Source organism: Tachypleus tridentatus, chromosome 8, assembly GCF_004210375.1.
Source record: "Tachypleus tridentatus isolate NWPU-2018 chromosome 8, ASM421037v1, whole genome shotgun sequence".
In the NCBI taxonomy this organism is placed as follows: Eukaryota; Metazoa; Arthropoda; class Merostomata; order Xiphosura; family Limulidae; genus Tachypleus; species Tachypleus tridentatus.
Genome location: NC_134832.1, coordinates 126,829,247 through 126,848,189, shown reverse-complemented (window position 1 = coordinate 126,848,189; position 18,943 = coordinate 126,829,247). Strand labels below are relative to the sequence as shown.

The window sequence follows — 18,943 nt, the reverse complement described above, 5'->3', positions numbered from 1 at the left end:
TACACAGAACCTAATCCGTGGAGCAAAGGGCCTGACAAACATAAGAATTGCCTATATGGGGAGATACATAAAACTTAATTTGTTTGGACTGAAAGGGGTTGCACTATTCTAGTATAGCAAAAACATTTAGAGAAAGGACCGATTAGAGTAAATCCATACGCTCACTGTTTAACTTAGTGGTACGTACCATTATGGTGGAAATATAATAAGTATAGTTCCAACAAGTAGAACTTCGCTTTCACCAATTCGTAAAACTAACTAACCTGAAATTGGATGCACATGTAATTCGAAAATAAACATTAGAGGAAATTTAAAGTTTGTCTTAATTCTGAATTTTCAGCTGGAATCGTAATTACAATTATGTGGAAATAAATATAGAGGGCACAATTAGTTTTCTATGTTTAGGGAGAGGAGCATCTTTTGTGGTTACACCACTCGTCTTAAGAGTGAATTTCAAATCGAAAACATTCAGAAGTAGAAAATTCCTAGATAATATATATATATATATATATTTCATTACAATTCAACAGATATTTTGAACTTTGAGAAACAAAGTTCATCTGCTCGGATTACTACCCCACGATCTTCCATTTACTACTGTGCCCCCATTTATTTTTTCTACTGCAGTAATACTCAAGATGGCTAACCCTTTCCATAAAATATTTGGATAATTATTTATTTTTGTATCAAAATTCAGTAATTAAAAGTATAACAATTGAACCAAAAATTATTAGCCACAAAATTTTAATTTGTTTCAAATGGATTTATAATGAGGAATATTGTGCATACGTCTATTATAAGAAATATTATACTGGCTTTTAATATTTTATGGATTGCATTTGCTTAAAGTTTGGACGAGAAATGCATGACATTGTGTGACTGAAGTCTTAATACTGGCTTAATGAAAATATCACCATAAAAAATTAAACATCACTCACTTATTTTAGTCGAAGATTGAATGAAACATTGCCTATCTTGACTGCATAGACCAGAACATAATACTCTACCAAAATATATCTATGATATACCTCCGAACTGTATAAGCAGTTCACACTGTTAATATAACTGAAAACTTACATGAAAACTTTAAACATTATGAAATATAATGACCCAGTTAAATCAATCCAGTCTCTACATACATATATATATATATATATCCGTATACATGTTACGAACTGTCACAAAATGAAACCGCATTTCAAGCTGATGTCCAAATTGATGTGAAATTAACACTGAAACGAATTATCACTATAACGTGAATTAAAAGTATTACGAAATAGAAACGTCATTTTATCAGAATTCGCCTATTTTTTTAAAAACAGACGTATCTTATTTGTTAGGGAGATTCTTATGATACACTCTTTTTAATGACTCATTATTTTATGGTTAGCAAACAATGTCTCTATTATAACTTTATGATAAAATACTTCCAGTTGAACTAAAATTACTCTTTCGTTTCTTTAGCAATTATATTTGTCCAAGCGAGTTAGTTTTAAAACACAACTTACATATTACCAAGATAATTGTTGTTAAACATAAAGCTACACAATGGGGCAACTGTGCTATGCCCAACACTAGTATCAAAATTCGGTTTTTTAGCGGTGTGAGCCCTCAGATTTACCCCTTTACCATTTGGGAGTATCAAGAGGAAGAAACCAGCTATTGACATTTTTTTGACATACGTATACTAATTTTTGTGCATCACCTTACGGTTAACGTGAGAATCATTATAGAAGATTTCAGTAGAAATTGACTCATATCGAAAAATATAACAGACGTGATTATCACGTGTTTTTGTTTGAACACAAGTTGTCATATTTTTTTTATTTTTCATTTATTTCTTTTTCTTTGTTGTTGTTGTCAAGGGTATGACACGATTCTCAATGTTTAACTCAGAACTTTAGTCCACTACACCGTTAAATTTAACCTCAAGCATTATATAACTTTTTCATGACCTTCAGTGGCACAACAGTATATCATCGGACTTTATGTTGCAGAAAACGGGTTTCAATACTCGTGGTGAACAGAGCACAGATAGCCTATTGTGTAGCTTTGTGCTTAAGTATGAAGAAACAAATACTTGTCACTAATCCTTTACTTCAAATGTGTTTAATAAATTTGAGCATAATTGTAGTAACAAGGGAAACGAGAGCAGACAAATATTTTGGACACTAGACTGTTTGTCAAGAGTTGTACTTAATCACATTTTATTTCATTTTAACAAAAGTGGTCACAACAACCAAAGTGTTTGTGCATGTACAAGAAACCCTCAGATATTTACGATCATATATTTTATAAAATTTAAATTTTTATACTATAAAAAATAAGTCAAAATAACATAAAAAACACTTGATGTACCTGTAATGTTATTTGGTTCTATGTTCCAGTCAGTTTAAAAAACAAAACCACAAGAGCGTCTCCTAGTTAATTCACAAAATAATACAACTGGTTTTACAGACACGAGTTACAGTACTAACTGAAACTATAATATTAACATGTTTAAAAACAACTGACACTTGTTTCGTCTACCAACATTTCAACATGATTCTACAATGGCTGTATGGAGTAAAAATAAATCATAGACATTCTAGCAAATTAAGTTTTGTTAAATTGTAGCAAAAACGTTTCAAGGTAATACATTTGCAATTTAGTCTTAGTAAACGTCTCAATCGTTCTGCCTTTCCATTTATAGACTTTCATTAGAAAAGCGAAATACAAGTACAAAATACATTGATAGTTTCCGTTTTATTTTAATTCTAGTTCGTTCTAAAGCAAAGACGCTTTGGTCTATCTCTTTGTGTTCATTACGGTGAATCGATCCCCGGATTATAGCGTTTTAAGTCCGTGAACTTACCGCTGTCCCACCAGGGGACTTTTTTTAAAATAAAGAATGTGGTACAAATTGATGTGTCTACTTGAAAACATTTAAGTGAAACATTTTTTTAATCTTTAGACTTAAGTATTTTCTGCTTTTAACTTTAAACATCTTTGGACAAGGCTATTGCCGTTCATATTTGTATGACAACATGATGTTTGTTTTGTTTTGACTTTCGCGCAAATCTACACGAGGGCTATCTGTGCTAGCCGTCCCTAATTTTGCAGTGTAAGACTAGAGGAAAGGCAGCTAGTCATCACCACTCACTGCCAACACTTAGGCTACTCCGACGAATTGTGGGATTAACCGTCATATCATAACGCCCCACGGATGGAAGGGCGAGCATGTTTGGTGGGACGGGGATTCGAACGCACGACCCTCAGATTACGAGTCGAGTACCTTAACCACCTGGCCATGCCGGGCCAAAATAGCGCTAGTAACATATGAATAACTCCATGATATCTGTAATAAGTGAGGTACCAGTGTGTTCGGTGTTCAAAAAGATAACAGTTTGTACATCTGAGATCTGTAGTTTACTTTCCAATAAGAGACACTTAACAAAACGTCAAAAGATAGAACACTCTAAAACAGTGATACAAATTTAAATGCCTAAAATAATGAAAGAAAAGAGCACGCCAACACACACTACGAGTTTTAATCAACTTCCTCTAGTACCTGTGACGATTTTATCTCAAACTAATTGTTTCCATTATAAGAATATTTCAAATTTTCGAGCTGAAACAGAAAAGACAGCACAGGTAGTTTTCTTGTCGATTTTTTTCGTGTAAGCAACAAATAATACTTTACTTATTGCAGGTTTTATAAAAATCCGACTCACTTTGTACCATGCGTTTTATTTTATACATACATATATATAAACACTTGGTCTTCGCAAAATTTTCTATTTTCAGTAAACACTGGGCTCATTTCAAAGTGCCATCTACAGTACAATGCTGGAACTAGCGAAGTTCTTTTTCTTTCTTCTTCTCAAGCTTCTTCATGATGAACAGTTCTTTCATCTTTATCACGCAAATTTCAGTCGTACAAAGTGTGGCTGAATAAAGCTGGTATTCACGATATACTACGGAAAAAACACACGTCAATTTAGTTATTTTGTTTAAATAATCAAAATAAATATATGGAAAAAAATACGTCAATTTTAATAATCAAAATAAACGTATGAAAAAACCCGTCAATATAGTTGTTTTGTTTAAATAATCAAAATAAACATATGGGTTTAATCTTAAATATCTGAACCTTATTCACTTTAAATTATATCAGTACAATGCGAAGTTATAAGCCTTGCAATCTACACACAATAGCATTAGTTTGACACAGATTAGCTAATCTATCTTTTGTTTTAATAACAATACTGACTAACAATGCCTTTCTTTGCGTTATTTCGTTCACTATTCTTGAAATTATACATAAAAGCGGCTCCGGCATGGCCAGTTGGTTAAGGCACTTTACTCGTAATCGTAATTTGGGTTCGAATCTCCGTCACACCAAACATGCTCGCCCTTTCAGCCGTGGAGGCGTTATAACGTGACGGTCAATAAAACTATTCGTTGGTAAAAGAGTAGCCTAAGACTTGTCGGTGGGTGGTGATGACTAGCTGCCTTCCCTCTAGTCTTACACTGCTAAATTAGGGACAGTTAGGGCAGATAGCTCTTCTGTAGCTTTGCGCGAAGTTCAAAACAAACCATACCACAAAAAGCGCTCAGAAACAGCGCACCTGGTGAGTGATCTGTAAGCCATATAACTACATTAAACGAATCTGGAGAAGCAATCATCAGTTACAGTTGTGGTGAAACAAAGAGAGGAAAAAAAAATAATATTTTTAGACAAGAGGTGAAAATAAAAATAAGCATCATGATATTGTACGAGAGGCCTCACACGTGAGAAGTTACCCCACATTGTTACCCCCTACTTTGCACGTGCTAACGCGTGCTTAGCGGGAAGTAAAAGAGCGGAAGTTGCCATGTTGGGGGTGGAAGTGCGGATGTTGTTGACATCATCCCAAGCTCTTCGCTTTTCCTTTGGCTTTCTGAATCATCTTAGAAAACAGCAAATGATAGCAGTTACGATATGCAATGATCACTTTTCTTTCAATATTATTGTAAGTCATTGGATGCTATCACTTAAGTATTACACACTGTAAAATGACACTTAGCACTTTAACGATTACCTGCACTCAGAAATATGTAAGACGGCACAACTAAAAAAAAAAAAAAAGCACTTAAGTCTTATATTCTTATAATATAATAAGTCACATAATACAACTAAGGCCTTTGGCAACTAGCTGGTATTATCATACTGATTCCTAAACTAGAGTCCATAAAATGGCATCACTAGAACTTCGAACTATTTGCTTGAAAACTTTCTTGACAGCAGACCAAGCAATACTTTCAGTAGTTTTTATTTATTGCTCAAGAACGTTGTTTAATTTCAGATTTTTTTTTCCCAAACTACAATGAACCAACAGAATATCCCAAGAGTTGGAGACAAGTAGTTTTGACTTTACTTTCCTTCTAGTCTATCACTGCTAAATTAGAGATGGATAGCACAGATAATCGCGAAAGTTACAAAACAATAATAACATATATTTACAAAATATTGCTTTTGAACCATCAGGCGGAAGTTCTCCAACAGGGTATTTAAAGTCTTGTGGACCTCAATATAGTACTGGAATCCTCAATTGTGCATAACACGTATGTTGATTTAATCACACATGAGCTGACAAATGCTTTATTGTAAATGAAAATCTTATATACAGTCTCAACAATTATAGGCACTCAAATACATAAAACATACTTTAATATATTTATTGTATAACAGGCAAACAGCGCTTCACCATGATCCATAGAGTTCTTTTCTTTGCTGTTACTATTGTGTGTATGTATATATATATACATATATAGACACACACACATTTTAAATAAAGTAAGTGTAGTAATCATGAAGTGATACTGGATTATATGATTTTAATTTTGATTACTTATATATATAATGTGTATATATATATTTATATACTTAAATTATTTTATTGTAAATGTTCCACAAGCTGTAAAATCGATACAATAATAGTAAAAGTTAGGAGAAGTTGTGCAGCATTTGTCTTATTAGCTAATAATGTAGGTGTGTTTAATATTATTTTTTTCACGTATATATAGATAGATATAAACTCAGCTGGTTGAGGGTAGCCAATGATAATCTACTTATAGAATGCTGTAACTTCAGCATCAACATCTAATTTTAAAATGTTCAGGTGAATTCTTATTTGAGGGTATGGTCAGGTATGCTTGACTCGCTTCGCTATCTGAGGGTCACGGGTTCAACTCTCTGCCCTACCAAACGTTATCGCCCTTTCATTCGTGTGCCTTTTTAATGTTACGGTCAATCCCACTATTCGTTGGTAAAATAATAGCCCAAGAGTTGGCGGTGAATGGTGATGACTAGCTGCCTTCCCTCTAGTCTTACACTGCTAAATTATGGACGGCTAGCGCTGATAGCCCTCGTGTAGCTTTGCGCGAAATTCAAATCTTATATGAGACGCGTGATGAGAAGTTGAAGACTAGGGCTTTATTAAACCTAGCAGCCGAGTTTGACCCCGCGAGGAAGAGATGAACTTTAGACAAACGACAGATCACCTAATTAGATTAACTGAAACTATAATAGATAGCTTCAATAAAAAAGAATGCACTGTCGCTTGCTTCCTTGATATCGAGAAAGCATTCGACACTGTTTGGCACGATGGTCTAAGGTTCCGAATGAATGAAATGGAACTACTGCGAGGAATTATTCGCTGGTTATCTAACTTTTTGTAAAACAGAAAATGTATAGTAAATGTTGAAGGAACATTTTCTGAATACTTTACTCCAAAGCTGGTGTCCCTCAGGGAGGGGTGGTTAGCCCTGTACTCTTCATCATGTATGTAAACAATATGCCACTGTGGGATCCAAATCATGGATTCTCTTCACAGTTCGCAGATGATGTGGCAGTCTGGAAAAGTGCCGCAACACCCACGATAGCAGCCACGAACATACAACCACAACTAAGTAGAATAAGTGAATACTGTCAAAAATATAGAATAAAAATAAACACAGCAAAAACACAACTTGTCGTCTTTACAAAATTGACAAAATACACAAAAACTACAGCCTGAATTATATATGAATGGCACTCTACTCCAGACTGCCCCATCGGCAAAATTTTAGGTCCAACCTATGATTCAAAATTAACTTGGATTAATCATGTTAACGAAATTAAAAATAAAGTCTGGCGAAGAACTAACTATGCTAGGAGTCTAACTGGTAAAAACAGTGGAGCATCTACAGATAACATACTAAAAATCTATAAAACATATATTAGACCAGTAATAAATTATGCAGCTCCAGCATGGATAACTGTAAGCAATAAAATAATTAAAACCAAATTACAAACAATCCAAAAAACACTCCTCACAACAGCATACAGAGTTCCAAGAACTACATCATCTCAATTCATACACAAATATTCGAACATACCAACCATACCAGATAGTTTGTTTTTTGAATTTCGCACAAAGCTACTCGAGGGCTATCTGTGCTAGCCGTCCCTAATTTAGCAGTGTAAGACTAGAGGGAAGGCAACTAGTCATCACCACCCACTGCCAACTCTTGGGCTACTCTTTTACCAACGAATAGTGGGATTGACTGTCACATTATAACGCCCCCACGGCTGAAAGGGCGAGCAGGTTTGGCGCGACGGGGATGCGAACCCGCGACCCTCAGATTACGAGTCTCACTTTTTAACCCACCTGGCCATGCCGGGCCCATACCAGATAGACTCCTACATAGTACAATAACGTACTTTGATAAGAATTGGATGAAAAACGAATTACTATGCGAACTAGATAGGTACCTCATACATGATGAAGCTAGTCCTAAATATCTCTCCCCAGTTAACTTATATTTTAAACATAAAAATAAATAAATACATAAAAATAAAGAAATTAAAAATAATAAATATTAAGTAATAACAATAATTAAAAAATGCCACCATCAAACTTGACATTCTGCTGATAGAATAAAATAATCACTATATATGTGCCACAAAACATGGACATTGCCCTGAAAATGATCAGAATAATATTCAGTTCAATAATTACAAATACCAATCCGGCAAGAACATAAGTACGGGGAGGAGGAAGAGGTCATAGAGAACCTGACCCTCCAGGGTATGAACTTTTCTTAACCAAACACCGAGAAATAGAGAGGTTGAATCTGACAAGACGACGCGGCACGTGGCACGTTGGATCCTATTTATATAGTTTTTATTCTGTATTAATTTTAGACTGAAATAAATAATGCTAAAATTTCTCAAACACAAAAGTGAAATATAATATAAGCTTCTGACTTCATTTTTGTGGCTTATTGTTAAATACAAAGCTACATTTTGGGTTATTTGTGATGTGCCCACTACTAGTATTGAAATTCGGTTTTTAGCGGCGCGAACCCTCACACTTGTTCACTGAACCTTTGAGGAACATCTGAATCCTAAATTCAGGTCTTTTTTATGTTAATTAACATTGAAACACTATTCCTTGATGTTTGAATATTTCCTTGTCGCGATGCGACGTTCAAGATAAAAACGTTCTATTTCTGTATTTTGTGTCTAACTATGTTTAACAACTATAAAGTTAGTAAAGTTACAGCTCCAAACAGTTACTTCGTTCAAGCATTCGTTCAAGTCCGCTCATTAAATGAAAAACAGGTGTTATAAGAGCTGAAGATCTAACAAGAGTACTGGTGAGTAGCACGCTTATCGATGTTAATTAATGGTAAAGTTTACTAACCCACTAGTATGTGACAGCGAATCCAAACTTAGTTCTACAGGAGGAAACGCAGAAAGGTGACTTTGGTATCTTGGTGATTGTCGACCGCAGATGGAGCCAGTGGAACTTGCAGAGCCATACTTTCCCATGGTAGTGACTCCCAAGGAACTAAGGGCTTGATCCCTAAACATGGAGTTAGTTGGAAAGTCCAAACTGATTGACGATGTTGACCCTAGTAACAGAGAAAAATGTCATAACACATTACCCTTAATTTAACACCCAAACAAACTTTAGTAACAAGAGATTCTATAGCAAGATGTATTTCCATTTTACAATCAAAAGAAAGTGAAACGTTATAACACGAAATAAATGGTCAGTTTAAAAACAAACTAATCTAGTGTTCAAACAAACACCAGCTACTAGCAAGATAGGAGTTTCTAATAAAACGTTTCGTTTCTTCCTGTTTTCAGTAATTATAAAAACATATATCCAGGTAACACGAAACACATATTTAATAAATTAATTCAACTAACAGACAAGTAAACGTCTATTCTCGAAACTTAGTGGTTGTTATTACACTATATCTCGGTTTCTTTGTTTTTCGAATAATGAAGCAAAATCGACCCTGGTAACGTGAGGTAAATCGCTTTAACAATTCTGGTCTAACGAACAAACAAACAAACAGCATTGGAGTTTTTACAACTTCCACACACTTCGTTTTGAAGAAGAGAAAGTAAACCACTCACGAATTACTGGAAACGCACGTGTACTCCATACTGTTTCCTTGCAGAACATTTCACTTCAATATGTTACAAAAGTTTTGCTAACCCTTCAGGTCGAGGCGTTCATCATTTATTTCAATATTTAAAAAAAAAACGTAATGTTATAAACATCTTATTAGTGATAACATTACCTCAGTATGTTGCTAATGTAATGTTAATTTCCACCTTAATGTGTAAGAAACGTCCTGTTAACTTTTCGTCTCAAGATCACACAGACTGCGTGTTAACTCTTTACATCAAACATTTTCATCCTTTCAGCCGTGGGAACGTTATAATGTGTGGCTAATCCCACTATTCGTTGGTGAAAGAGTAACCCAAAAGTTGGCGGTTGGTGGTGATGACTAGCTGCCTTCCCTCTAGTCTTACACTGATAAATTAGGGACGGATAGCACTGATAGCCCTCGAGTAGCTTTGCGAGAAATTAAAAACAAACAGACTATTTAAATGTGTGTGTTACAAACGTAATGTTAACCATTAATTTGAGTTTGTTACAGATGTTGTTTTAGCTGTTCAACTCAATTAGTTACAAACGTAATGCTAACCGTTAACGGTAATGAAAAGTGTTACAAATATAACGTTAAACCTTCAGTTCAAGTGAAGTAATGTTAAATTTTCATCTCAAGGCGTTACAAACGACGTATAACCCTTCGCCTCGGTATGTCATATACTCAATGTTACCTTTATATTATGTTTTGTTATAAATACTGTTTTAACTTTTCATGTCACTTCGTTACAAATGGCTCATAGTTCATCTTTGTCTTAACAACAACAACAAAAAAACAAAACAAATATTGACCTCCATGAAGTACCAGTACTAATTATTAGTATTTGTTTTACAACTTACATAAGACATACTTTACCAACTCGTGTGAAAAGTTAGTTTTTTATCGCATGTATTTTATTCCTTGAAAAATTGTATTAAATTATACTATATTTCATATTTTGTCCTCGTAAGTATCATCACAGATGTAAATCACTCTGCAAAAAGTCTCACGTGAGGGTCAACGTGCTTTCTTCGCAAGTATTTCAGCTCCAGTTAAGTAAAACTTATATCTACAATAGTGTTATTCTATCCTTTAGTTTTCAAAAAACTTACGTTTCTGACAAAGTTCAATCATCTTGTTACTCACCTTCATTCTTGGAGCTAAACGGGCGCCCAAGTAGTGTATGTGGTCGCAAACGTTGAGAACTGTCTTGACGAGATATTTGTTGATTATTTTGACCAATAGGTGGCAGTATAGGCACTCTGCGTCCAGAGTTAGCTTGTTGCCCTGTTTCGTTGCTGTAAGTAAAAACATCAAGAATGAAAAGATATGTACGAACATTTTATATTTAACTGCCATAGATTAAAGACTATACATATTATTTACACTTTTAATGTAATTGAATTATTTCTCTGTTATATAAGAATGGAGTAGTTATTGCATTTTGATTTAGTGATATAGTTTTAATAAAAAATGATCCACAAATATTCGGACAAGAAAAGCAAACACCACTCGCTAAAGTATCTATCTGCAGTAGTCGTCCCTAATTTAGTAGTGTAAGACTAGAGTTGAGGTAGCTGGTTATTACCACCTACTGCCAACTCTTAGGCTATTCTTTTACCGACGAATAGTGGGATTGACCGTAACATTATAATGTTCCCACAACTGAAAGAGCGAGCATGTTTGGCGCGACTCGGGCGCGAACCCGCAACCTTCAAAGTACGACTCGAGTGCTTCACCACCTGGCCGTGCCAATATGACTGAAACATAGAATATGTTTCTATCATACTTAAAATCTACGATGTATCATGAAAAGAGTGTCTGGCGAAATAACATTATTTTACACATAATTTGTGTAATAATGAATTTAAGGTTACAACTCTAAGTAACGTGTTTTTCTTGTTTTAAGACAACTAATAAAAAACGTCATAAACCTTATATACTTATTCTCTTCATTTATGCGAATTTTGTATTGGAATATAATTTTAGATAGGAATATAGTTAATATTGGAACATAATTTTGTAATGAAATATAATTTTGTATTGGAACATAATTTTGTAATGAAATATAATTAATATTGGAATATAATTTTGTAATGAAATATAATTTTGTATTGGAATATAATTTTGTAATGAAATATAATTTTGTATTGGAATATAATTTTGTAATGAAATATAATTTTGTATTGGAATATAATTTTGTAATGAAATATAATTTTGTATTGGAATATAATTTTGTAATGGAATATAATTATTTATACCTATTGGAATTAAACCTTGGCACTAAAGCTATTGAAATCCAAATCCGTCTCCTGTAAGTCAGTTAATAAGTGAGTGGTTTAAGATTTATTTTCTCTATAAACGCTAACTTAATGGCATAAAAACTATAACATGGGAGAAATCTGACTCTGTTCTTTATTCGCTGTCAATGTCTTCATATGATATATTTATATATTTTTTTCTTATTTATTCACCACACTTTTGTTTTTGTTTGCTTGCTTGTTTGTTTGGTCTGCGTTTAGAAATGTTCACCGATACATTGTAACTCTAGTTTGGCTGAACAGTTACAAACTCTTGAATATTAAATAAATATTCCAAATTAGCTCGTGAATGTATTTGTTTTAACTCTTCGCAAAGCTACACGAGGGCGATTTGTAGTAGTGTAAAACTAGAGGAAAGGGAGCTACTCCTCATCACTCGCTGTCAACTCTTTTACTAATGAATAGTGGGATTGACCGTAACTTTATAACGACCTCACGGCTGAAAGGACGAGCATGTTTGGTGTGACAGGGATTCGAACCCGCGACCCTCAGCGTATTCGTGAATACAGTGGTAGTGATGTAGAGACTGAAGTTAATTTAGAAGTCGCGCACCATCATTTACCTTCTCAAACATTAATGTATTTTGAATTAATCCTTCTATTCGTTGAAACTGGAAGTATAACTAATACTCTATTTTTAGTGCTACCTGTTATTTCTTATAATGACAAAAACATGAATAACTTTACTTTGTAAAGTATATAACAGCTGAACTTTTGCAACGTGAAATGTGTACACATTTAATGTTTATGAACTGAATAATAACACGAAATTAACTACTGTGTGATACGAGTGCAATAAATATTCTGTTTTCATGAAATAAATAATAATTCATTACAAACTGACCTTTCGATGATGTCTGTTAAGGCCGGACTACTATGGTGGCTAACTGGAGAGGCGTGGCTACTGATACTCCGACTTGATTGGTTACTGGATAGTAATACTACACCTAAAAGATACATAAAAAAAAATTAAGTTAACTTATCACACCTGGATGGATTTATGGGCGCGGGTTGGCCTTTTGATTTAGTGCTGGATAACATTAGTCGCCTTGCTATAAATATAATATGTAGCATTCAAGAAGAAACTTAATGAAATGCAAATTTAAAAAAAAGCAAAAACACAATTGTAAGAAAAGGTTTTCGAGATAAAAATAGTGTATTTTTGTTATTGTTAAGAATATTTAAAAACAACGTAATCCTTGCGTCATTAAACAAATATTATGTATCACAAATAACAAACAATTCATTTATTTACCTTAACGTCACTTTTTCGAAGTGTCATCTATAAAAGTCTACAGATGGCAGTGTCTGACGTAATACCGATAATGATTATATTTTGTCACATAACGTTCGTTAGAAATAAATTTGCTTTAACAAATATTATATATAATTCAACAGTTATTAGGAGTGTAACAAGCGTTAAGACTATCTTTTCATTCTTTTGTTTCAATAAGAAACGCTTAAATGCTGTCATTTACAAATCATAGCGCCAACTTGCATTAAGCGCATGCGCCCCTTAACTTTACGTTAGAACATTTTTTTTTTCGCATGTGTTTCTTTATAGCAAAGCCACATTGGACAATCTGATGAGTCCACCAAAGGGAATCGAACCTCTGATTTTAGCGTTGTAAATCCGTATAGTTGCGGCTGTTCCAGCGGGGGGACATTATAGTTTGTAAAATGAATGAAACGAAATGAGTGTTTTCCTGATAGTTTTAACTAAATTAACACTTTCATCTACAGCAAAACTTGAAATGTAAAGAACAATATGTAGGTGCCAGTCTCGTTTAACACTAGTATTCTGTCAGTATATATATATATATCCTCAAGATACAAAATATTTACATAATAACTATAAAAATGTTTCAAACATTTCCGATGTGGAGATGATTTTCGTGAAAAAGACACTGCAAATAATTTTCAATATATTTTGCACTTCTGGATCACCTAAAGATTACATGTTAGTGTTAAAGTGTATTACATGGAAACAGTGATTTATTGAGGATAATGTCGTAAACACGTTCCTAGTGGTTACGTGAGAACAGTGATTCATTGAGGTAATGTGGTAAACACTTCCTTAGTATATAATATGAAAACAGTAATTCATTGAGGTAATGTCGTAAACACTTCCCTGGTATATGACATGAAAACAGTAATTCATTGAGATAATGTAGTAACCACTTCCCTAATGTATAACATGGACACAGTGATTCATTAAGGTAATGTTGTAAACACTTCCCTGGTATATAACATGGAAACAGTGATTCATTATCGGTAACGTTCTTGATCGTTTTGTAGTATATTTCGTGCAATGATTACAAGAGAAATTCGCTGTTTTTAGGTTTCAGTGTAATGCATGATTGTTCACTCTTTAAACTTTACTCCGAGAGGTAAAGTAGTTCACCCAGTAAATCCTTATTATGTATTCAGAGATATACCAGATTATTTAGAGAATTGTTGTTACCCTCGTTTTAAGAACACAACATAATGACAACGATTTACCTACATGGTCATTGCTTATCTTTTATATATTTATCCAGTATAATGACAATTATTAATAATGTGTATTTTGAGCCGAATCACTCTTCATGTTTTAATATTAATTCGGTCCATTAATAATTCACGTGGAGGGTTACCTTTAATTGATTATATGTCTCTTAATGTTAGATCGATTCACCAGGAGAATAGTATTTAACTATTTTAATATACACATCCCACGTTAATATAGATTTTGTAAAAAAAACAACCAAAGAACAAAACGTAACTTTTATAGCTTATGCCTGGTAAGACTTTCTGAAAATCCATTGTATTTATCTGCGATAACGACGCCTCTAAAGAATAAATAGATATATAGTGAGAGAATTGCCAGGGATTCACCAAGGGTATTATAATGGACAAATACATTTTAAGGTTAAAGTGATTCCTCTGAAGATTTATTATTAACCATTATTAAGTCGTAGGGTAACCATATCATAATGATTTACGATATCCTGAGGTAAATGTATCTTCCCCTTAACCGTTTATGGCTAAATTACAACATTAAAGTGATTCATTTTTACGTTTTAGGGTAGAAATATTGGGGTAACATCATAATGCTGTTAGAATTTCAAAGATATCTTTGGAAAACAGTGTATTCTGTTGAAACTACAGAACTAGATTAAATTAATTTATTCTAACAATCATTGTTAAGTCTCAGAGTTAAAGTACTGAACTAATTTCAAGATTATCCCACGGTAACAGTTATCTTATCAAACAATTCCAAGCGCATCTTTGGATAATAGTATCATTCTGTTTTCAAGTATATCTTGGAGAAAAAGTGGTTTTCATCTTGAGAAATAGGACTGATTATTTTAGTGTATAGCCACGAGTTACAGCAAATCACATATCTGATTATTTAATTTATTTTTTAGTATAAATTCCAATTTGTTTGAAGAATCATTGTACATCTCACCGAGTTTTAGTTGCGATATTCATGGGTTACAGCGAATCATTTAAATAACTACTATTTTAATTATTTAAATAATAATTACAATGGTAATACTTTTGATAACATCCACCACATTTTTTTGTAAATAACATCTAATTGTAAGACCTGAAAATTTTTTGTTACCTGGATAGGGGTCGTTAGATGCACCTTGAAAGGAATTTCGTGGAGACCGTCCTAGCCCACTGTCACTTTGCTCGTGTAGGGGTGAAGATCCCTCACACTGACTTATTTTGATTGGTTGAATCGTTAGGCACTCCCGAAGAATCTGGGGATCTGCTTCCCCAGGGACACTCCTTAGCTAAATAGAAAAGAAAAAAAATATTTACTCAGTAACAAATATAATAACCAAATATTTGTTCACTGATGGAAAGTTTTACAAATTTGGGGTTGGCATGAATTATTACAGATCAGTACATCTCAGTGAGTCAGCGGTAAACATAAAGACTGAAGACTTTAAAATCCGGTTCGATTCTCCATGATAGGTACATTACAAGTAACCCATTCTATAGTTTTTGTGCTAAAACAGTATCAACCATAAAAAAACAAAGGAGTTATTTTGGCACAACGTTTTGCAAATAAAAGTGGGTTTATGAAATAAACTGAATGTGTTAGTCACACGTGGTAACAGAAATTAAAACACTTGTAAGGCAGTTTTAAATGTTCTTCATCATAGTACCAAGAAACATGTTCATCAAAGGTGTCGACGTAAAAACATTAGCCTTAAAATTATCGACGTCATAAGCTTTTCAAACGAACTTTTCTAACCGATTTATAAATCAAGTTGCTCGTAGGCCCATCAATATGTTGGTTAGACTTTACTGATAACATATGACTCATACAAAAACATGTAAATAACACCATCAATATTAAACAAACTCCCACTAACTGCTACTGGAATCCAGTGTATATTTTATATAGAATATGATTGATTTTACCCAATTCTGTGATTTTTTTTTCTTTTACAAGGTTTGGTTTGTTTTGAATTTCGCGCAAAGCTGTTTGTTTTTTAATTTCGCACAAGGCTACTCGAGGGCTATCTGCGCTGGCCGTCCCTTAATTTGCAGTGTAAGGTTAGAGGGAAGGCAGCTAGTCATCGCCACCAACCGCCAACATTTGGGCTACTCTTTTACCAACGAATAGTGGGATTGACCGCACATTATAACGTCCCCACGGCTGTAAGGGCGAGCACGTTTGATGTGAGGGGGATTCGAACCCGCAACCCTCAGATTACGAGTCGCATACCTTAACCACCAGGCCATGCCGGGCCCTAAACTAACTATCTCACAGTCGACATTTTCGTTTAAGAATAAAATATAAAAATGGTCGACAAATTTTGAAAAATTTTGGGCTGTTATTGTTTGTTAAACTTCCGATTCCTCTTTCTACATATCAAAATTATCATATATTATTAAAATTTTCGATTAACTAAATTTTGAAACATTTTAAATTTCATTTTGATTGAATGCATAATTTAATATTATAATTCAACTGTTAAGAACAGTGATAAAATAATGCTTATTTTTTTTTTCATATATGAAAATTATGAATGTCATTCATGTAAAAGTAAAATAATTATACGCCTGACATGGCCAGGTGGTTAAGGCACTCGACTCGTAATCAGAGGATCGCGGGTTGGAATCCCCGTCACACCAAACATGCTCGCCCTTTCAGCCGTGAAAGCGTTATAATGTTACGGTCAATCCCATTATTTGTTGGCAAAAAAGTAACCTCCAAGAGTTGGCGGTGGGTGGTGATGACTAGCTGCCTTCCCTCTAGTCTTACACTGTTAAATTAGGGATGGCTAGCGCTGATAATCCTCGCGTAGCTTTGCGCGAAATTCAAAAACAAACAAACAAAATCATTATACATTAGGGAAATTAGTTTGCTTCTATCGTGAGTTAAACTGTAATGTGAAACGAAAAACTGCACTTAAAAACAAATTTTGTAACTCGGAATTTCTCATGGTTTGGTATAAAGCATTGTTTTTAAAATAGGAGGTTAGCCTCCATAATTAATTAAAATTCTATTTCACTTGTAATAACACTTACCTTCTTCCTGATGGGATCAGTTTTAGGCTGATGATTTTTCTGATGTTTCCGTAGTGAACTTGGGTCCGTATATCTCTTAGTACATCCTGGTATCTGACATGCGTAAGGTTTCTGTAACATTAACCAGAGTTTAAACTTTTTTTTTTATGTCTCTCTCTTTAAACATAAAATTATGAAAAATATAAGAACGACATTGTAGTGCTGTTGTTGTATTTTAATCTATAGAGGGGTGTTCACGACTTGTGGTAGCGATACTTAGATCTTACACCATATCTGGATCTTTCAACACCAACGGTATTCGTTGTATTGACTCCGGCTGTGGACTAGTGCTTTGCAGCACAAACTTCAACTGTAAAAGGTATTTCTGTTCCGAGGTCACTGTTCTCTTACTCTTTATTTGCTTTCCAATGTCCATCAACTGTACGCGGATAGAGCTTTACGAGCACACGGTTGAGTAGTCATAATGTATAATCTGCAGATGTATTATTGTAAATTCCAATTTGGACTTGCATCATTCGAAGGATCTGAAATATTGTCTTAGACAAGTAGCTGGACTCCTTGTCTTCACAAATGCATTATTTAATAGTATTCAATGTGTACATAGATGGTATTTCATTATAGTATTAGAGATAGTATTCACCTTGAAGTTTATCTTGACTCTATGGATGTTTAATTTACCATTATAGTTGTAATTTGCAACTACTATAAATTTCTTGGGAAGGACATTTATTCGCGACAATGCACTGGGCCATGTTATAAAACTTGTATCACCAGTAGGACGATAATAAATTGTCTAGACTTTTGCTTGTTTAGAATTTCACGAGAACTATCTACGCTAGTCTTCTTCAATCTAGCAGAGGTAGGCTAGAGAGAAAGCAACTGGTAACCACCACCCATCGCCAACTATTGGGCTATAATTTTACCAACGAATAGCGTGGTTGACCGTAATATAATAACGCATCCTTGGCTGAAAGGTCGAGTATGTTTGATGGAATAGGGATTCGAACCCGAGACCGTCATATTGCGAGTTGTACGCCCTAACCATCTGGACTGGACGTTTGAAGGTAATTAAGTACGGATATGGTTTTCCCCATATGACGGCATACTTCCTTTTGTCACGTGCTAGACACTGCTCATAAGTTGATATTCCATTAAGTAATACACTTTGGGGGAAGCTTGTGAATAAGGCTGCTCTCGTGACTGGCTTGTAGGTTGAGTACACGTGAATGGTCTTGTTTACTGTTCCAAGAGAGGTAGGTCCCTGCTTTAGCTGCGATGAAAGGCTGTATTATTGAGTTAATTCCGGTCATAAGCTGTGCCTTCTTTACTACTTCCAGCTTACGATCGTACAGTAATCTGTTTTTTCCATGCTGGAATCAAATCACTCTTTCCTTAGTTTTATCGATACGGGTCAACACCACAGACATCCATTTGTCGAAAGGCTAAAATAATATGTTTGTGTAATGTTGTAATATTAAAATATGAGGAGTTTGTGTTGGAAAATACTGCATTATTATCCTGTCAAAATAGTTTAATTTTAAGCGCCATCTGCATTTGCAAATCACCACAAGTCAACTAAATTATGACAGTGTTAGGTCTTTTAATTTAGTTACAGACTACAGAGCGGCTAGT

At 34.1% G+C, this 18,943-nt stretch overlaps 1 protein-coding gene across 2 annotated transcripts in view; it reads right to left on the bottom strand.

The window, feature by feature from the left end:
* Positions 1 to 2,179: 2,179 nt before the first annotated feature.
* The window catches only part of LOC143223445 (zinc finger protein GLIS3-like), an 87,648-nt gene continuing 70,884 nt past the window's right edge, over positions 2,180 to 18,943 (bottom strand). For both annotated transcript variants that reach the window (XM_076451445.1, XM_076451446.1), the window contains 6 exons: positions 17,312 to 17,422; positions 15,387 to 15,561; positions 12,621 to 12,723; positions 10,603 to 10,754; positions 8,712 to 8,922; positions 2,180 to 3,956 (listed from right to left, as the gene is read on the bottom strand). In XM_076451445.1, the coding sequence (XP_076307560.1) occupies positions 3,947 to 3,956; positions 8,712 to 8,922; positions 10,603 to 10,754; positions 12,621 to 12,723; positions 15,387 to 15,561; positions 17,312 to 17,422 (762 nt within the window). In that variant the 3' untranslated portion in view covers positions 2,180 to 3,946. The remainder of the gene's footprint in view (positions 3,957 to 8,711; positions 8,923 to 10,602; positions 10,755 to 12,620; positions 12,724 to 15,386; positions 15,562 to 17,311; positions 17,423 to 18,943) is intronic.